We start from the raw sequence: 22,212 nt of genomic DNA on the forward strand, positions 1-22,212 counted from the left end.
AACTTATTTTGTTTGATGGAGTGGTTTCTTTTAAGATGGCAATGGAAAAATAAAATAAATCAAATTAAGTAAAAATATTGCACATTTTGCTTGTTTTAATTTTTTTCGTCCTCAGTAGGCCTTCCATGGGTAAACAAACTTGTGCCTGTGTAGTTTGTAAAAATGGTTGAGAAAGCCCCAAAGCAGGATTGTTTAAGAGCCATCTGCCTTTAATTTGATGTTTCCCTACACTGATTATAACGTAATTGTAATGCATTCAGGAAGTCAATAAATTAAAGTCAAAGTACTTTTAATGGTGGTTTAATTTTTAACATTCAACATCTGTATCATCAAATCACTCTTGTTTTCAACCTGGAGAACATTGAAGTGCTTGTATTAAAATCCTTTGGTCTTCTGTTTTCACATTGCTTAACTTTGAAAGTGAAGGTTTGTGGTAGAGGAAGGGGTGCGAGCAAAAAAGCCTTTGCAAACGGCGGCATAGGAAAAAACAGTACAGTCTAAAATGTGTATACAAAAAAAGCTGATAGACAATGTTGGCAATGTAAACAGCGTAAATACAATGGGAAGCATTACAGTAGTGTTCAGGGTTGCAAAATTCCAGACATGTTCTTAACTGGAAAACCTCCAAGTTCTTCTATTGTATGTGCAATGACATCCAAGGAGCAGTTATTCGTGCCTTATTCCAAAAAATGGGGATGTCAATTCTCTTATACATGTGTTTTTACACACTTTGTGTTTTGTAGCATCAATGCTACTTTGTTAGCTCATCTGCCTCGTTTTGCATTGTGTGTTAGCAAGAAGCTAGTAGAGATTCCAAAGGGACAGTTGTGTTGACCCAGTTCTTTACTTTTTAAATCTTTTTATTTTCTGTTTGGATTTAAAATTACTTATTTTATGCTAATTGTTACTACTAATTTATTATTTTAAACTGTGGTATTTTATCTTGTAAATATGCTTGCACCAACGGGAAAGCACTTTTAATTAAAATTAAGTTTTTGTCTGCTATAAGAATTTAAACATGCTTCATCAATGTGCAACCCAAGTTTTGACCTTTTTGTCACCACCAAATCTTTAGTCACATACATGCGGTGTTCTTGAACGCATCTCATGAAAACAACAGGAAGTGGCTTTTTGGTAATGCTACAGTTTCCTTTTCTGCACTCACAATGCCAGGACTTTTAGAGTTTTATGTAAATCAATTACATTTATAGACATCTTTAAAAAACAAGGCACTAGTTCTAACTTGTGAACTTTGTTGAGTGTTACCTAAAAAGTCACAAACTCACCAGCATTTGCATAATGAGGTACATCCAGCGAACAATAGTTATTTTAAAAGCTATTTTTGATTTTGAGTAAAAGCAGCGTATGTAACAACTGAGCTGAAAACAACCAGAACCGTCATTAACATTTAGTGCCCTGGCTCAGGAAATGAGCGTTTCTGTGGTTTCCGTGGTAACACAACTTCACTATTTTGTCTTTTTAAAAAATGCTTTATGGACCAGCCTAGTAGGCTTACTGTCATGTTAGTGCTAACACCAGTGCTAACTGCATACCTGCAAACCTCAGCCAGTTGCTCAGCTTATGAATAAATGCGATTCCGCTCATTAAGCGACAGTTGTTGTCTGGTATGAATGACCGAGCAGTCAGAATTAAAGCCGATATAGGCAAAACGAGATTGATGTAACAGAAAGAAAATACTTTTTTCCTCCCGTAGAAAAACTGTTATACGGTGAACAGATATTGAAATGATCAAAAATTGTATAAAATACCAGGCAAACGTATACGTCCCGTACTCAACATTCTTTACTTTCGTCTTATTGCCTATGCTATCTTAACAGTGAACTCAAAACAGAGCCAGGCGCTAGACCATGGGTGTCCAAACTTTTCAGAAAAGGGGCCAGTTTCGGTAAGCCTAAAATGTGTGAGGGCCAACTACTCATCCTGTCATTCTTAGAACAGTCTTTAATAAATTCATCCTCTGTGAAAGGTTTGCTCGCCTTTGTAGAATTTTCATCTGATTTGCAGGGTCTCGTGAAAAAGCGCTGCTGTGCCGTTAAAACAGCTTCCGGTTGCTTTACCTTTTCACCGCGTTTGTTTCCTGTGATTTTTTTCAGCATGTTTTGTCTGGCAGTGCTTCTTGATAGTATTCTGTTTGAAAACAGCATCAGTCTCTTGGCCAATTAGGCAAATGCTAGGATTTCAGTGACCACTTGTACTGGAAGCTATGGCCCTCACAGTCAACTTTCCTTTTTATTTACAGTCGCCTTGTCGGAAATGGGTTGGGCTAAAATTCTCACGGGAACCAAAGGGGAAAGTGGCCAAAGGGTATCTGCCGTCATCTGGTGGAATTGTGTTTTTCTTTTTTTGTGCAAATATATTTCATATTGGCTCAACTTTACTGGCGGACTGCATATTATCAATTTAATGCAGAGGCCGCGGGCCAGTAAATATCGGATCACTGCCCATAACTGGCTCCCAGGCCAGACTTTGGACATGCCTGCGCGAGATAGAAAAAAATGTGCAAGTGAACTTACTACAGGATTTTTGATGTTTTCCTATCTGAAATACTATGTTTTTGAGTAATGAATACATTATGTTGGTGCTATATTGTCTAGCCAAGTCACATTTTGAGTTTTATTGCCAGTAAATTATGTTAACCACTGATACTATTTTTAAGGGCCATTTTAGCAATGTAAACATACCTCCAAACACTGAAATTCAGAACATTACCTCACTAAAGCCACAATTATGCGGGACACACACGAGACAAATAATGGGGAAAGAGCAGCATTTCAAGGATGATGTTGAGGGGGCATTGTGCATTATTTGCCTACTTGATGTCGCTATATTGTGTAATGCATCTGAAAATGAGTGCTAAAAAGAACAAATGACCAAAAAGCACCTATTTTCATCTGGTTTATGCCCAGGCTTTCTTTTTTGTTTTTCTTGTCAGGGTCCCCGTATCAGCAAGATGGCGGACACTCATGTTATGTCAAATACATTCAAATTTCTCATTATGAAAATGTTTTTAATGAAAGTTGATACTTTTGGTATATTTTTGCTTATAATTTAAGTAAATTTTGTTCTATTTTGGTGTTTTTTAACTCGAGGGCGATAAATAATACACACTGTCCTTTTAAAAAAAGTTCCAAGCATATCCTCGCTGTATTCAATAGGAAATATGGCTCTCCTATTTAGCAATATGCTGCCCCTTACAGAGTAGTCTCGGTACTGCAACTGGACGTGCGTCCATCCATGCAAAATTGCATTTGGGTATTTTAAATCTTATGTAAGAATGTGACAGCAGAAATAACAGTTTTTAACATTGTAAGCCTGAAAATTATAACAGGCATACTGTTTCAGCATACATTTAGGATCATGGGATGAAATGTGAGGTTCGTTTCTGGGTTGCTTAATACATTCAACTACAAAAACTAGAAAAAATGGTAGAAGCAAAATAATACACACATGGACCTTTCCAAGGTGGCACCTCTCTCTATCCTCGTTTTTATTTTTATTCAAAGCCTGAAAAATGTCACCTCTCTTGTGGAAAAAAAGGCATGTTAGGTGAAGGTGTGCATGAAGATATGAGAGGACTGTTAATTCAGGAAATATCAGGAGAGGTATTATTTAGACTATTTTGAATCATCTAACGTTTTTTTGGCACCCCTGTCATATAGTTTGGATGTAAAAACAGTTGAATAAGCAAATGTTACAAAAATACATCTCTAAATAACATTAAGGCAGTTTTTTTTCCATGAAGGCACAGACGGTCCCTACTTAAGTCAAAAAGGAGTGCGCGTCTGAATATTCCTTCCCAGATTTTTGAAAAAGTGGTAAAAAAAACATTAACACATCGAACAGTAAAGTGAGGATTGTTGATTCAGAAAATATTTTGACCAAAATCAGGAGAGTTTAGGGATGATTTGTCACAATTTTGAATTCTCTGAAATTTTTGTGGCACCCCTGCCATATATTTTGGGTGTACAAACAGTTGAATAAGAAAAATACATCTCTGAAAAACATTGAGGCTGTTTCTTTCCAAGCTAGGCACAAATGGTTCCCATTTAAAGGAGCGACTGTCTAAAGATTCATGCAAATACACTAAATATACAATTAATTGGATTAGGGTATAATTTCTATATAGATTTATACATACATATATTTGTCTCATATTTTTGGGGTAAAAAATGTTAATCTATTTTGTTGTGTAGCTTTTTGCCCTTACATGATAAAAAATAATATCCTATGTAACACGTAGTATAATCCAGTGGTCGGCAACTTTTTCGGTACCACGGCCTGGTTTAATGCCACTAATAACAATAAAACTAACAAGATAATAATAATAATACACATAAAGCCACTGTGTAATCACCAGACCACTCTATGACATGGGAAAAGGCATTAGATTTGATCTCCTCATCACACTATTGTTATTCATGGTACCACGTTGTCTCGCCTTTTTTATCTTGAGGGCGCATGTTATTGGTCAATCGCTGTACAACATTGTTTTGGCTGAACTCATTCCCATGGTGCTTTGTTACAGAGCCACAATGTTCAATTTTCTTTCTTTCTGTTTTGTACAAAATGACCAATGGCCCTGGTACCGATCCTCGGCTTGGTGTTTGCCGACCACTGGTATAATTAACATATTAAAAAGAAAAATATCAGTCCTTAGAAGAAGAAATTTCATAATAAAAATAAGTTCTATGCTTTCGTTCCTTCTTCCCCTTACTTGTATCTTACAATATATTTCTCTGTGCACGCACACTAACACACACACACACACACGCTTGTTTTCAAACGCACTAACACACACACACGTGTCCGTCCCCATTGTGGTTTCTCCTGCAGCAAATTGGCGGCCGTTGAATGTGTAAACAAAAGGCAGATCGTGTTAAATTCACAAGACGATGAGGAACGGTGTTACAAGGCGCAGCTGGTGCAGCCGCACTCCAGGGCCGTTTCCATTTCTTCGGAGTAGGAAGTTCCGTCGGTGCAGCGGAAGACCACCTTCCTCCGGCGGGTTTTGCTGATGCCACAGCAGATGCCGGGGGGCGCCGCAGCCTGACAGGAACGGGGGCAGTCCATACGAGGGATTTTGCTGGTGGAGGTGCACGTCCGCAGGGCTTGGTGGCGTTTCAGCTGCTCTCGCACCATCTCGCCTTGGCACGCTAGCTCTGGAGAAATAGGACATAGGAGGACTCATGAAGAAAGTTGTCTTCTCTTGCTCGTTTGTGTTGGAGCTGAGCCTAATGTTATTTAGTGAAGGTTTACCGGGATCAGCCCAAAACAGTGGATTCAAGAGAAAAAATACTGACTTACACTCCGCTCTAAAGGTTTGGGGTCATGAAAAAGTCACACTTTGACTTATCAAATAAGTTGTACAATGTCATGTGTTCTTGTGCCCAAATTAATTTATTTTTTTATGTTGGCCAGTCGCAGAATCTGCCTGGAGGCCAGCATCTTGGAGTAACCTCTTCACTGTGGATGATTTGTGGGTACTAGCTGCTATAGTTGAGTACCTTTAAGGATTTTTTCCCAAGCTTTCAAATCTGCGGCTTATATAACGACGCAGCTAATGTATGTATTTTTCCAACGGCGGCCAGGGGCACCGGAGCAGTAAAGTTAAGAATGAGACAGGCAAGTTTAATGTATGCTTTGTGCATGAATGAATCTAGCATGATCTTCATCATGGAAAAAGGGGTTCGAGCTACCAGATTAGGAATACTTTAACGAGTCTGTTTATTTGTACACAGAAAGAATGTGGCGAGACGAACAGATAACAAGAAGTGTTTAAGGCGGATTCCTATTTTTCTGTCTGTATGACAGTGTTTTTTGGAGTAAATATTTTACACGGTTGGATTCTATGGATTGTCCTTGATGTAACAAACATTTTCGCTGACATTCAAGGAAGTTGAAGACGGCCAGGGGACGTCCTGGTAAATTACCTCAGCTTTTTAGTTTTTGGGTATCTGGTTTCAGACTGATAGCGATGTATCTCTGATGAGTATATTTTGAAATATCTTGAATCCCAAGAGTTTAAGCTTTCCAACATCGTACAGATACGTAATTGTTTATCAAAAGTCTGGCGGCCCACTGTATGATAGGCTTACTAATCGATGAATCGATTCTGTGTCGTCCGGAAGGCTTACCGGTTTCACAGGTGGGTCCGGCGTAGCCCGGCATGCAGTTGCAGATGGGCTGGCCGCTCTGCGACAGCCTGCACTCGCCGTGCCCGCAGCGCTGCCCCCTGCAGGCAAGGGGTTCCTGCTCCCGCTCACAAAACTGGCCCTCGTAGCCCTCGTTACACTCGCAACTGTACGAACTTCCCTTGGCAACGCACAAGCCGTGAATGCATCTGGAGACAATTGAATAGAGCAGACTTAGAATCACTAAATTGAAATCCTTTTTTGATTTTTCCCACTTGTGACTACTGCGACTACAAAAGAGCGCGTTCCTGGAGGGCTATCACAAGTACAGTAATGCATCATTGATACAACTTAGTAACTCAACTGCTGTTACTACATGGAGGGAAACTACGTTACTCATTAAATGAAGATAATGAATTGAATTAATTTTCTACTGATGAACAATTCTCAATACACAACCCTTAATCTTACTGTAAATGGTACAAGTGAAGACAGTTATGGTGGCACCATCTCAAGCAGAGAGTACGAGGATGCTTAAATTCTCCTCATGAAGATATTCTCCCTATTGTGTGTACTCGCATCTAATCCAAATGTACGATTAAAAACAAAATACTCAATCCACGGGGTCAGATTATAGGCGCATGTTATGCAGTGTGTGTCGAGGGGGGTTCTGTTTATACAGAAACAACAAACCAGCTCAATCATCGAGACAAACGTAAGCAGTGACTTTATGGTAAAAGTGTGCTAGTTTGGGTCTTATACAGTTAAACATACAGTCATTTGTAAATAGCTTTCTAGAATATTTTCAGAGTAAAACGTTACTTTTTGGTGTCAGTAATCTGGGGAGTGACTAAATTACATTTCAAATAAAGTAATTAGTAGCCTTAACTATTTTTCAGTTGCTCATTGATTATAAGTGCAAACGTGTTTAGAAGATACTTTTTGTGCTTAACCCTTCTTCTTCGACTACTACTACCTGTGGAAAATGTAGAAATGAGTTGTTTAGTGCCCACCTGCTTCCTTGACAGGGATTTAACACTGTGGCTTGTTCACACAAGGTCCCGCTGCGACCAGGCGGGCACTGACAGGTGACGCCCATCTCGCCGCCCTCTTTGCATGTGCCCTGCGCACACACGCTACACGAGTGGCAACCCACCAGGACGCCATCGCCCTGCAAACAAGAGAAGTTGATTCGGATTAGTCATCGCAAGGGCAGAGTTTTTGCATGTCCGCACCAATATCAAGCAATCATTGTTTTGTTCCCACTGATATTATGTGAGTACTTAAAAAATATGCATTGTCCTCACCGATACCAGAACCAAACCTTAACCCTAGGGTCAAATCTTTAGGTAATCAGATGTTCATTGTGTATGATTACTTTTGCCATAATTGCTATGAAAATGTAAGACATTATAATCTGTGATTGTTTATTAATCATAACATTGACAGACGGAACTCAGAATATTTATACACTAAGGTTAGAGGTAAGTTTGGGCCTGAAGAATTTATCCTGACCAGACACGCAAAACATAAATATTTGTGCGGAAAGCAGAAGTAAAGTTTGTAAAGCTTGTAAGCTATTGACAAGAAGTGGAAATTACGTCTGACGTGAGGGAGTTAGAAGGAGGAAGCGGAGCGTCGTTTACCCTAACACAGAGGATGAAAATTTCTTTGTATTTAGTGATTTGGAGTTAAACTGATAGTTTGGTAATCATTTTCTGTATCTGAATAATTACTTGAGTAAAAATAAGTGCATGCTGTGCAGATCCTCCACAAACAGGGGAAAAAAAGAAAACAAACGGAAAAAAAACGGCGAGAGAGAAGCCCAACGGGCCAGACTTAATGATTGACATTTTAACCCCGAACCCGGGTTCAGGCCTGGGCCCAAGATCTTACCTTTAAATAGGGTACAGAAGGAATATATAAACTGTGTTTCCACATGTTCATAGTCATGAAACAGACTTATAACCAAGGAATCAGTGGCATGCCGTCAGGAGAGGCAGGTGAGGCAGTGGCTCATGTATAATGTAAATATATAATTAAAACATATATGAAATGGTTAAAATGAAAGTGTTAAAATTCTCATTGTTTAATGTTTGTTATCAAATTTTGTGGTTAAAAGGGGACATACTTTATGACTTTTCTTTCATTCTTAGTGTTTCAAACGCAATTTTATGAAATAATGTTTTAATAACAAATATCAAATTTAAAGGACAGTGTGTATTATTTTAACCACTAGATGTCACATTATGGTGTACTGCAACTGGAAACAAGTGCTGAAGAGCAACGAAGAATATAAACTCAAAGAGACTCAGTGACCAAAATCTACCATTTTATTTTCGTTTTTTTTGCCCAGCCCTTTTAAGGTGATTGGGTGGCCGTAGCAGCAAGATGGCACAAAATTATGTGAGTTCTCTCTAAGTCGTGATCGTAAAATGAAGCCCCATAAAGCAGTGAACCCTGTGGGGAAATGCTTCACACACACACACACACACACACACACACACACGTAGGGGCATCATCACGTGTAAAGAAAATGTACCACAGGCTTGGTGCACGCAATAAAACTGAGATGTGTAAAATATGCCTTGAATATAAAAGAATATTATTTGAAGAGTGTATTAAGAGAGTTACAGAGTAAGAGTGTATCATGATTATTCTTTGTTACTTTGTACTTATGCAACAAGATGAATTGTAAAATAAAGAGGTATCATAAAGCTCTTATTTGTTTTTTATTTAAAAAACAATTATTTTCAAAAATCTTTGGACACAGGCTGTTTCTTTTTTTGCAGAGAATTTCACCTATTTTGAAATAACTCATTCACATGTTACAGATATTACAGGGGTGGCTAGATGTGTTGTTTGTATGGAATTGGAAGTGTTGTTGCCATCATGAGAACATTTACGGAAAACTACAATTACTGGTACTGGTACTACAATTTGGTACTAAACTACAATCCAGACGGCATCCCAAAATGTTAAGAGCCATGTGTCTGGAGCCGAAAACACTTAAAAGCCTCATAAAGAAGGAAACTGATACTGTATCTGTCTATGATCATTGAAAACAGAAACAATATATCAAACATTTTTGAAAAAGCGCCAGGGAGCCACTAGGGAGGGTCAAAGAGCCACATGTGGCTCCACAGCAAGTTTAGCAGGTCGAGAAGCCCAAATTTGTTGGCGATTGAACGCATCTTCCATTTTTTTTGCTCCAGTCGCCACTGCTTTTGTTGGTCCAGAGCATTTTGTTGATATGATGGATTTGCGCGTATATCATGTAAGTTTGTCAAACCGTTTTACGTATGTGCGCATCTCAGACCGCAACGTCATTAAGGCCAGGCAGACACAAGCCGAAAAAGGGCGCGGCGACTGTTTAACTAATCAGAATGCAAAGCACAATTTACGATTAAAATCCGATGACGAGCAAAACAGCCTATGTAAACCGTCAGACAGCAAATACTTACTGTATTCCTTTTATTCATTAATTCATTCCTTATCTGCACTGCTTATCCTCAGTAGGGTCACGGGGGGGCTGGAGCCCATCCCAGCTGTCTTCGGGCAGTGGGCAGAGGGCACCCCGAACTGGTTGCCAGCCAATCGCAGGGCACACAGGGACAGACAACTCACTCGCTCATTCACACCTAGGGACAACTTGGGCTGGACAATTAACCTGACATGCATGTTTTTGCAATGTGGGAGGAAACCGGAGTGCCTGGAGGAAACCCACGCAAGCACGCGGAGAACATGCAAACTCACAGAGGAAGGTTCGATCTCATGACCTCAGAACTGTGCTGCACACGCGCTAACCACTGGGCCGCCGTATTCCATTTGTTATTAAGAGAAAATCAATTGAGTCCTACCTTGCCCTCCACCGGTCGCCCTCCCACGACCCGGTAACTCAGATCCTGCGTTGCCCCATTGATCTGGACATTGTGGATGCACCCATTGAAGAACTGAGGCAAACGTTCCGGGCCGGTCCGAAAACCGGTAGCCAGCATTTGGTAGGGCACTCCTGGAGGACGGGAGAGGAAGTGAAAAATTGTTCAGGATGTGCTTGGGGTGTCTCACGTTTGTCCGTGTGCATACCTCCAACATAAAGCTGCGTGTTGTGGTCGACGGAGGGCTGGCGTGCCAGCTTGCCCAGGCTCTTGGGGGCGCCATTGTCCACAACCAAACTGAGTGAATGGTTTTGGATCAGCAGCTCCACACTGTGGAAAATCCCGTCGTTGACGGACTCCACACTGTTACAAGAGAGAGAGAGAAAATATGAAGGCGGCATCGGTATGGTTTCAATTATAATGAATTATTGCTGAATTTCATCCCAGAGAGGTGGAAATTGCTAGACATAAAACATTCACAAGTCTTTGTTTGCAGATCAACTAACATATGAGATACAAATGTGGCAAGCGCATACTCATGGGGTTAAAAGGACACAATAATATTCGACCACTAGATGTCACTGTATTGTGGAGTGCAAGTAAAAATGTGAAGAAGAATACTAACTACGAAGACTCAAAGGGATCAAACTGCACCATTTCACTTCTCATTTACTTCCCCAGCATTGTCTGACTTCTCTATCACACAGCACAAGGTTTTTGGGTACCTGTAGCAGAAAGACCTCTCGGTGAGGCTGATGTTGCATAAATAAATACAAATTACTACAAGTATTTAAAAAAATGCACTGTTACATGTTATTTCTTGTGTTTTTTCTTATTATTGAAAATCAATATTGTTTCTTTGTTGAATTATGTTATGTGTTTTTACCATGTGAAGGCACAAAATAATACACAATGTCCTTTGTAAGCAGTAGTCCCTAAACTATGACACATGGGCCAGATACGGCCCACCAACACATTTGGTCCGAGTCCCTGAATACTCCCAGAGGGCATTTGAAGCATTTTCTTTACCTTAAAAAATAACAGAATGGATGGGTACTTGTTTTTTTTTGTGCAGGTGAGAGCGCAAACTCTTACCACTGGACTACCTGTGTAAGTTGACAAATTGAAAGGTATGGGGTTTGGTCTTACTATCACACTATCTTTAGTCACGGTACCAGAGATAAATGTCAATTTTGTTATGTATTTTGCAATGTCAAATATTTTGTTACTTACATTGCGTAGAAAAGAAGAGAATTGAAAAATAAAATATAATTTATGGTCATTATAACACAACAAAATAAACATTTGTCTCTAGTGCCGTGTCTAAAAATGGTGTGGTCATGAGATTAAATCTGCTGACTTTTCGCAAGTCATCTATAGTTATACCACTGGTTGTCCAGTGCTCTGACGACTGGAGGATGCTGCTTGAGAGGGTGGGAATAAATCCCACTTGAGAAGACAGAGCTATGCCCCTGCACAATAGTATTGCCCTTTACACATTGGTTAACTGCTGTTAAAAGTGTTGATAAAAATTGTTCAAACCTCACATTGTTAGAAAATGATATAATGAAATTGTGAATGTATTTAATTGCTGTTAAAAGTGTCGATAAAAACTCATATTGTTGGGATATGATATAATAAAATTGTGAATGTGTTTAATTGCTGTTAAAAGTGTTGAGAAAAATTGTTCAAACCTCATATCGTTAGAATATGATATAATGAAATTGTGAATGTATTTAATTGCTGTTAAAAGTGTCGATAAAAACTCATACTGTTGGGATATGATATAATAAAATTGTGAATGTGTTTAATTGCTGTTAAAAATGTCGAAAAAAATTGTTCAAACCTCACATTGTTTATTTGCTGTTAATAGTGTCAATAAAACTGTCAAACCAAAAAAATGAAGCGGAACTGGGACCTGTTAAAACTCTAAACAGCAAAACAGAAAGTTTGTATCCCATTTAAATTTTTGCGTGTTATTTGGTGATCATTCATTTCAATAATAGTGCTATTATTACTCATTTTATGACTTTTTTTCAGTGAAAAATCCAGAAGGGTTATATGATAGTGACAGTGTTTTTTTACACTTAGGCACTCCTTTAATTGTCCCACTTTTCTGTTACAAAGTGATTCGGGACTCCCATTAGAGAAAGGAAAAGTCAAGTGGCCCTCACAGCAAAAATTTTGGGGACCCTTGTTTTAAAGTAAATCTAAAATACAATGTCTTAACTCAAGCTTGGTATTAGAGCTTCAGAAATGTAGCTCTAAATAAATGCCACAAGATGGCAACAGAGAACTGCAATGTAGCTTCCCCAACGAAATTCAACATTATTGCATGGCAACATGATGACACCAGACATCACTAATACAAGATTTTAACTTGAAGTCTGGCCTGTTTTAGAGATATCTTCCTAATACCACTATTTACGTGCTCTATACAACTCAATTGGAATTAATAAACCGTAGCTAAACTTTGACCGTTTACGGAACGTCAGTGCTCATGCAAAACTCCAAAACCTAGGACAATAACATGACACGAATAGCCGCCAGAGCATCTTTATTCGTCCGGAAGCATTCATAAGTCATCTGCCCAAGCACACTATGCCACTTTGAGTCTTTAATCACATTGATGCGTCAACTTTTTTTAAAAAAAACATGAAAACCCAGGATTTTTATTATACATAAATGCCTAAGCATGTCTTTGAAAGCTTGATCTTGAAATTATCTATACATCAATACTTATTGCCCAGCGTCAAACCACAACTTTTTGGGGGAGATTCTCTATTTGAAAGAGCAAAAACCTCAGCAATTTGGAATGGCGTTCGGCATTGTAAGGGAATCAAACTGTTGCCCTTTTGCACTCCGTCTGTGTTAAAAGTTGAGGTTTCCCCGCTAAGTGGTTTTAGCTGGAATGGTAAAAGCCAGAAAGAGAGACAGTGGTTTGGCACAGCTGGGAGTGAGGCGAGGAAGCGGCGAAACAAAACCAGGGCCGGGTATAAACTCTAACCTTTCTTGACATCAAAAACAGAAAAAATGAACGTAGAGCGCATTACCTTTTATTAGACAAATAGCTTGAGGGTCTTAGATTGACACACGCATGTACGCACACACACACATCTATATATATATTCTGTATATATATATTATATATGTACATAAGTTATTCTAAATGTGAAAAATGCCTCAAAAAAGCTGTTTGGTTTGGTTGACTAAGGACAGTGTCTGCAAAACGAAAGACGATGAGTGAACAGCTGCTTTTCAACTTTCAGTCTTCAGTTTTCTTTTGTTTTAGTTTATCTTTTCCAAACATGACCTCAAAGTCTGTTTTCCAAAAAAGTATTAAAGCCACAGGTGATGCAATGCGTATTGTACAATGTGATACTCATTTTTACAGAACAAATTAATTTCCCACAGTATCAGTATTATCATGGACTGCTGCCCATCAATGCTGAGGTCCTGGGCTCTTTGATGACGCTTTACAATAAGGATTTATTGATGTCCACTAGGTTTTGTGTACTGTTACCTAGTAAATCTATTGTACCCTGGTCATCCTGGAAAGGGTATTGCCACTTGTAAAGCCCCTACTCAAGGTTTCTTGTTTACCTCACGCTGAGGTTTTGAGTTTTTCCTTGCCCGTATGTTGGTTTAAGATCAGGGGATGGTGTGATTGTAACCTGTGCAATCCTTTAAGACATCGTGGGATTAAGAGCTATACAAATAAATGTGATTTGACTTGAAAGGCAACAGTGACCAAATGACGAAAGTGCCGTAAATCAGTAAGATCTGGAGGCTTATCCTGCTTCTGGTCACCATAGAAAGTAGTACTATATGTTTCAGACAGGGGATCAAACCCCTGGCCAGAAAAAATGTCCTGGAGAGGGATGGGCACCGCCAGGCCCAAGACACACCACAGGAAGTGGTGCCCCTACGCCCCTTGTGGTTAAGAGATCCGTGAACCATGATATATGTAGACAATTACATCTTTGTGCTCTTGGTACCCCATTTCAGAATTTTACTTTCCATATGGACTCGGTCTTACCCTGGGTTTTCAATTCTCATTGTGCTTATGACTCCACAAAAAAGGGTAATGTCCCCCAAAAATGGTTTTGTGTCTCAACGCAGGTGATGCTCTAACGCCACAAAAGCCCTACTAGTTTTTGGCCCGCTATGGCTAGCGACCAGTCTAAGATGTCCCAGTGGTTAGTCCACCACGTCTCTGGTTGGTCCTCGTCCAAAGAATAACTTGGTCCACACCCTATATGACAAAATCGTAGGACAAAGAAGTGTATGCGGCGTAAAAGCGGGCGTACAAAGAGCATGCTTATGTCAACGTTGGAAAATTCAAACAAACTACAAAGTTTTGCAAAAATAGATCCGACATGGACTGTGTTATTCTTTGTTTTCTCTCCTTGCCACACACACATACACGCATTGGCATTTCAACCCGTGCAAACCGCAATACAAACACAAGTTTAAAGCCATTTTGCCCAATTTATCCTCATATATAAAGTGCAGATAATTGGTTCAAGGTGTTACTTGGATTATGGAGACGCTCATGCGTTACATCAACAATGACAGATGACTTCCTGCTTATTAAAAAAAAAAACTGAGCGTTTTTGCTTCAGGTTGGTTGAAGATTTTGTTGGTTTTGCAAGAGTCGAAGCAGGCGCGGACGTGGTTTGGATTAGCCAGCGTGTAATTGAATAAGGCCGTCCGGGAACGCCAATGGCCTCCAAGACCTCGCTCGTCTCGCCGTCTTTTGCTCTTTTATCAATCAAATTTGATGCGCTTGACTTTCTAATCCAATCATGAAATGCATTGTTTTTGTGTTCTTATAGTTCTGTTTCGAACACAAATAGGAAAGGTTTCAAGATCAAGGACTACTTATAATAAAAAAAAGTGGGTGTAAGCTCCCTATCTCTTTTATAAATATTACAAAATAACCTATAATTATCAGTATTTATTAGTTATCAAAGAGACACTGTGTAATACTTGACCACTAATTGCCGCTAATTGTGTAGTGTGACCAAAAACGAGTGCTACAAAGTACAAAGAAGAATACCAACTACGGAGAATAGAAGTGACCAAACTGCGCCATTTTATTCTCTTTTATTCCATGGCCTTCCACAATGTTTGAGGTTTTTGTGTGTTCTCGTCGCAGCAAGATGGCAGAAAATCAGGTCGGCTCCCTCTGGGTGAAATCATTAAATAAAATTTGACCTCAAGTAAGGAGACTCAGAGTGAACAAACCCCAACATTCATCCTCTCATTTTTTGGGAAAAGAAGACACAAAAAAGAAAAAAGAAGAAGAGAAGAAGTAAAAGAAAAAGTATGAAAGGAATGCAGAAGAGTAAGAGAAATTAAAATGAAAAGAAGAAAAGAGAAAAAAAAAGGAAAAAAAGGTGAGATTTATAAAAGGTAAAAGAAAATAATCAAAAAGGAAAAAGAAAACAAATAAAGGCTAAAGAGAAAACAAAGAAAAAAAGGAAAATAAAAATTTACTAAAAGAACACAGAAAAAAGAGAAAAGGCAAAAAAGTACAAAAACAAAATAAAAAAAGAATGAATACATAAATAAAAATCTGATAAAGAAAAGAAGAACAAAGAAACCAAAAGAAGAAAAAAATGAAAGAAATTAAAAAAAGTTTAGGTGAAAGAAATAAAAAGGGAACGAATGAAAAAAAAAGGAGTACAATAAAAAACAAAAGATTGTGTTTGGTATCATTTGCAGCAAGATGTCGGACAGTTATGCCAGCTCCCTCTCTGTGAGACTCATCTCATGTTGAAAAAATACAAATTTCCCGACCTACGAGTATCATGCATTTTTTTATTATTATTCCATTAATGTTGTTTTCAGGATTACTTAAGTTATTTTTACAAATACCATGCACAGAATAATACACACTGTCCCTTCAAGCCTGTTTCTGCTTTAATAAATTATTCTTAAGTTTTATAAAACCATAGCAACAGTTTTAGTCTTAATAATACATTTGAATGAACCACACTAACACTCTCAAAACTAGATTTGCTGATTATTTAGAAATAAACAGCCATTATTCACAGAACTGTTGTTTGTGTTGCCGCCACACACAAGCGGGTCAAGTTATATCGGTGTCTGTATGCTTATGTGTGTATTGGAATTGTATTGGTGTGTCTGTGCAGCCCGAGTTGATTACAGTGACAAGAAACAGACATGGTGGCCGGTTGTATTACCGTAGTAACCTCATTTAGTTACCAAGACTGCAGAGTTTTACTCTATTATGTTTCCTTTTTGGGTACGTTCGGAAATGCCGCACTGATGGCTGCTTGAGGTGGCGGCAGTGCTTCCCTCCAGTTTTTGCCCACCGGAATATTTAAGCTACCGATTTGAGCTTCAACGAATTATGTTCCAGGACTGCTGCTAATGTCTGAATATATGTCCAACTACCATAAATTCCGGACTAGGAGGCGCACATAACACCCTAGAAATGGCTATACATTTGAAAGTGTGGCTTATATCCTGAAAAATACAGAGGATGAAAATGGAAATGCATAGTTGCAATGAATTTATACTGCATACGGTGACTGTTCTGCATTTGAGAGACATGGTCTTCCAGTGCCCTCTTGTGGTTAACATGTTAACTGTTTGTTACAATGGGGAAACAAAAAATAAAGCGCAAAACGTCCTGAAAGCTACATTTTTGTTACTGATTAGCACAAATCAGTTTAAATTGCATTTTTACAAATAGCAAGTCAATTTATTATTATGTAATTACTATGTTATTATTGGGTTGAAAATGTTAGAACTAGGGTTAAAAAAAGCGGTCAACCACTAAAACATTGTTTTTTAAAGAAAATGATCATGCCATTGATTTCCAATGCCAGTTAGAAATCCCTTTTCCTTTAAATTCACTAGTGTACTCATTTCAGAACCAGTCCGCGGGCAACTCATGTGCTCCTAAGGGGCTTCCTGAAGCCTGCAGGCACAATGTTGAAGACCCCCTGCTATGGATAATGATTGTCCGTAAGTATGATCTATTGTTATTACTTATTATTACTTATTTTTAGATGCTATCATGGTAATTTATGTTCTATAAAAGCAATTATTCTAATGTACACGACTATAAGGCGCCCCTTAAAACCCCTTTTTGGCCAGAAATGTAAAAGTGCACCTCATATACCAAATAATACGGTGTATATGATTGAAAATGTATGCAGTATTTGAAGGTATGCAGTACCATACAAGGTTTGTACAGCATTTTAGCATTTATTAAATCGATAACATAGCTGACATAAATTGCAAGATGTTGTATGCAACGAGAAGCAAATCCAAATTGTGGCCTTTCCACTAACCAACCAGTGATATCACACCTTTTCTTTAATCACAGTGCAAGAAAAACACATATTTGCATAGTGCATTCTCACAGGTTAAACGGTCCGTAAACTTCTTTACCAACGGATCTTAGCAAATGGAGCAAATAGAAAGTCTTTCAAGAAAGTACGATCTAAGCTCTTTAATGTATGTATACATATCGAACTGAAAGGTTATTGACACACAGGTTAAGAAGTGGAGAGACTGTTTTACCTGTCAGAATGGGATTTGGGGTTTTTAAGGGTTATTGTTCTATCTTCGTTATTCATTATCCATTATCCGTTATTGGTCAGTTCATAATACGCTACAAAGCCTAGGAGCCGGGACACTTACTCTCAGCCAAAAGGCTAAGCTAAAGTCCTAGCCCTAAAGCTATGCAAATCGGTGTTTCCAGCACTGTGAGTAAAAGTGCTGTGATAATGGGATAAGCTTTAATGCCTTTTGTAGGTCAGTCATACCACTGGTGGTCAAGAGGTAAAATTTTAGTGCTCTCACTGCCACTACTTGGGTTTGATTCCCATTGCATACATTATGTTTTTGGTCAACGACACTTATCGACAGATCCAATTTTTTGAATAATGTATACTGTTACTGTATACACACACACACACACACACACACACACACATATATATATATATATATATATATATATATATATATATATATATATAATATATATATATATACATACATATATGACGTCAAACCGAGCGTGCGTGTGACGTGCTACACTCAACATCACAGATGTTTGATTTCATGCACCTTATAGTCCAGTGCACCTTATGTATGAACAAATATGAGAAAAAACTATTTTGGGGAGTTGCGCCTTATAGTGCAGAAAGAGCATACAGAAGTGGATCTGCTGTCAATTTTCTATCCTATTTTTCCCCTCCTTGGATGTTGTTCCGTCCCATCAATATCCCTCTACCCTCAACCGTCAAGACTCCGCCCCCTGCCCCCATTCAACCTTATGTTTAGGAACAGTACAGGTAGAAACAACCTGATGGGAGATTAGCATGGCATTTAGCAAAGGGCAGCGAATTGACACACACCAGAAAGATTTTATGGCACACACACTGCACCAGGAAGAATTTGACACACTTCCGTCTTAGCTTTATTCTCTTACCCACTATTGTGAAACATTTTTATTTGTATTTGAAGGTGGGGTGCATCGTTTGGGGTGGCCTTAAAGTAAAAAATTTTCTCTATTAAGCATGTGTTAAAAATGCCCAAGTGAGTTCAAAGAGTCCTTATGCTTTATTTCCCATTGCTTCTCCAGGTATCTGCTTTTATCTGTGCTTTGGGCAATGATACGATTTTAAATATAGAATAGCCATTCGCGATGTATTATATAGAAAAAATAAATTCCCGCTGGGTAACAGGGTCTCCACCACCTCAAAATACACAACTAGTTGGCTCATAGAATGTTGCTGTTTTAGTTTTCTTCAAGAACACTGAAATATACGTGCATTTGCATTGCTGTTTGGCTACATTTTGTTTGGTTTATATATAATACAAAATGACATCAGTATCTATAGTATTAGAATCTCATCTCATCTCATCAGCTGAACCGCTTATCCTCAGTAGGGTCGCGGGGTAGTATTAGAATGCAACTAAAATATCTATGTGGTCTTTGAATCTAAGATTCTGCATGTGTAAATATTTTGGAGATTGCGCTAAAAATAGTAATTGGCCTTATACCATTTTTGTGATTGACAGAAAATGGGTAAAAGCAGTGTACTAGAGTAAAAACAGTACAAATTTTGAAATTAATGACTTCTACTGTCACGCGGAGTGGTGGCGTGGAAGGGGACCGGACCAGAACAGAGGCAGGAGGCATGAAGGGAGAACTCAAATGCGTTGACGATCCATAAGTTTTATTTAATAAAATAAAAGTCGCCCAATACTCCGGGGCAAAACAGAACAATACAGAGTTCCTCCGGCACGAACTCAACAGGACAAGGCATAACAGACTAAAACAGGACAAGGCATAACAGAACGGGACTGTGAATAATGAGTAGTAATGAACCAGCCCCTGCCAAACCCAAAATCCAGCCTTAAATAGCAGAACAGCAATCAGCTGATCTGCTTCAGCTTGAGTTCGGGGGCGTGGCATACTGGTCGTCATGGCGACCGTGACAGAGCCCCCCTCTTAAGGGACAGCTCCCGAGGTCCCAAAAAAGAAAAAATTACTACCTCGCGCCCCGGAATGTTGACGATCGCGATTGGGGCAACCCTGCTCCCTCCTCCGAACACGCAGGAACGGGGAGAGGCAGGCGCCATCTGCGTCGGGCGGATCGGAATCGGCGCTCGGCAGGGGGGGTCTGGTGGCCAACTGGACAGGGGATGACAGACAGGCAGAACCGACGAGAACAGGACAGGCAAAATCAGGGCAGGTAAACAGGACAGGCAAAATCAGAACAGACAAGACATGAGAGAGTCAAAATCAAAACAGACAAGACATGAGAGAGTCAAAATCAGAACCGGCAAAACAGGAGCAGCGGAGTCGGACTGGCACGCAGGCAGCGGAGTCGGACTGGCACGCAGGCAGCGGAGTCGGACTGGCACGCAGGCAGCGGAGTCGGACTGGCACGCAGGCAACGGAGTCGGACTGGCACGCAGGCAGCGGAGTCGGACTGGCACGCAGGCAGCGGAGTCGGACTGGCACGCAGGCAGCGGAGTCGGACTGGCACGCAGGCAGCGGAGTCGGACTGGCACGCAGGCAGCGGAGTCGGACTGGCACGCAGGCAGCGGAGTCGGACTGGCACGCAGGAGAGACTGAATAGCAGGCAGTCGGCACGGGAGTCGGGCAGGCAGGCGTCAATTCTTCCTGGGACCCCATTCGAGGCACAGCAAGGGCCACGACGGGCGGGGCCGTGGTTCGAACGGGCAGGGAAGGCCAACTCAGTAGGCGCCTGCCGAACTGCGCTCTCCAGCTCTCCCAAGTCGCGCTGGGATCGTTCGCTGAGTTCTATTTGTTGGCTGGTTCATTCTGTCACGCGGAGTGGTGGTGTGGAAGGGGACCGGACCAGAACAGAGGCAGGAGGCATGAAGGGAGAACTCAAATGCGTTGACGATCCATAAGTTTTATTTAATAAAATAAAAGTCGCCCAATACTCCGGGGCAAAACAGAACAATACAGAGTTCCTCCGGCACGAACTCAACAGGACAAGGCATAACAGACTAAAACAGGACAAGGCATAACAGAACGGGACTGTGAATAATGAGTAGTAATGAACCAGCCCCTGCCAAACCCAAAATCCAGCCTTAAATAGCAGAACAGCAATCAGCTGATCTGCTTCAGCTTGAGTTCGGGGGCGTGGCATACCGGTCGTCATGGCGACCGTGACATCTACGACAACAAAAATGTAATTTAAGAATGTAAAACATCTTCAGTACCCTACAGCGCGGTTTCTAAGGGTAAACTTCATTTTCAGAAAAAGTACATCCATTCACTTAGAAAGCTTTTGGTCATGCTTTTCATTTTGTGGCATAATTGTTACATTTGATGGATAAAATCGAGAAGGTTGTGAACTAACTCATATCATTGTCAGTTTTGGGCAGCATCAAGAACCATCTCAAACCTTTATGAAACAAGCCAAAGCGCTTTGCCGTGTGCTAATAACTTGGTTAAAGCAGTCGGTTGGGTTAGAAATAGGGCCGTAGGATTTGCGGTCATTAATCGTGTAATCAAAAAATAGAAATCATCAAAAAAGACAGAGCGTATTGCGGTGGGGGCTTGGAATTGCGACGTGTTACTATTGCCTCTAAACTGATGAATAGGAAGCCATGTAGAGAAACCGTGTTCAGATCATCAGATCATCTCCTGTCTGAGTTGGACACATATGGCACAAATAAATCTTTGTTGACAAATAAGTTAATCAAACAGATTGGTTGAATCAAAAGCCTCAGTTTCATGTAAAGCACGCCTCGCATAACCAATGAGATCTGGCATCCAAAGCGTCTTTTGGAAACATCGTATTTCATCTCTTTTTTCGGTTTCCCACCGTTTTCCACGGCCTTTCTTTTATTACAGGGCCGTCTTTGCGTTCATTTCCATTGTCAGTCTCCGATTCTTTGAGCTCATTCTCGTTGGCTTTAGTGCCAAGCAGGCGTGGCCCTTGTCACCCTAACGAGAGTCGACAAGTATAATTCTCAGACTCGGTCTGTGGTTGACTCCCCCGCTACCGCTCTCCCCGTTGTGTTCCGTTTGCCGTCATCTCTTCGCTTAATCACGGTCTTCCACCTATCACACACACTTGGATGAGAAAGAGTCTCCTACTTTTGTCCTTCTGACACATATCCCGATGTCTGCTCCTGTAGAATGCAAATAGCCTTGCCTTTATTCCATCAGTGGATGGAGATAAACTTAACTTTGCAAGCATGCACATGTCCAATCTTCGGAAAGATTCTTCGGGATTTGCCATCATTCATCCATATCTTCACATTGATGATCACTTTGAGCTTAAGGGGCCGGTCACACAGACATTTGCGGCTGAATCACGGCTAAAATTTTGCGGTTTTTTTTTGCCCGTGGTTGCCCGCCATGGAAAATGCGCAAAATTGGCTAACCCGCTGTTCATCGGTGGTATGCCCGCAAAACACACCGGCAACTGTTCCGCTTCCTCATCGCGTCATTTCTGCGTCATTTTCTCGTGTGGACCACGGGTATAAAAGCTCCCGAGCCGGTGTTGTGCCCAAATCCGACTCCTACGCAACATAACCCACCCCCCACTCCCCCACTCCCTCGCGTGAACGCGCATTCTGCTGCGATCGCTTTTGACCTTTTTATCCGCGTTAACAAACGCATTTTGTAAAATACGATCGCA

The 22,212-nt window shown here is 40.2% G+C and overlaps 1 protein-coding gene and 1 long non-coding RNA gene across 5 annotated transcripts in view; one reads left to right on the forward strand and one right to left on the reverse strand.

Moving 5' to 3' along the window:
- Positions 1–278: 278 nt before the first annotated feature.
- slit3 (slit homolog 3 (Drosophila)) overlaps positions 279–22,212 on the reverse strand; it is a 354,995-nt gene continuing 333,061 nt past the window's right edge. For all 3 annotated transcript variants that reach the window (XM_088344825.1, XM_088344827.1, XM_088344826.1), the window contains 5 exons: positions 10,239–10,393; positions 10,013–10,164; positions 7,166–7,323; positions 6,156–6,361; positions 279–5,180 (listed from right to left, as the gene is read on the reverse strand). In XM_088344825.1, coding sequence (XP_088200951.1) covers positions 4,927–5,180; positions 6,156–6,361; positions 7,166–7,323; positions 10,013–10,164; positions 10,239–10,393 — 925 coding nt within the window. In that variant the 3' untranslated portion in view covers positions 279–4,926. The remainder of the gene's footprint in view (positions 5,181–6,155; positions 6,362–7,165; positions 7,324–10,012; positions 10,165–10,238; positions 10,394–22,212) is intronic.
- Positions 4,903–8,646, forward strand: LOC148359540 (uncharacterized). Of its 2 annotated transcripts, XR_015851433.1 has the most exons (4): positions 4,903–5,339; positions 5,440–5,516; positions 5,610–5,643; positions 7,211–8,646. It is a non-coding gene; the product is annotated as an uncharacterized LOC148359540 (long non-coding RNA). The 2 variants fall into 2 exon arrangements; XR_015851434.1 differs by lacking the exon at positions 5,610–5,643 and having other exon boundaries at positions 4,904–5,339.

This window comes from Urocampus carinirostris, chromosome 9 (genome assembly GCF_059441175.1).
Source record: "Urocampus carinirostris isolate Australia breed hairy pipefish chromosome 9, RoL_Ucar_1.0, whole genome shotgun sequence".
NCBI classification, from domain to species: domain Eukaryota; kingdom Metazoa; phylum Chordata; class Actinopteri; order Syngnathiformes; family Syngnathidae; genus Urocampus; species Urocampus carinirostris.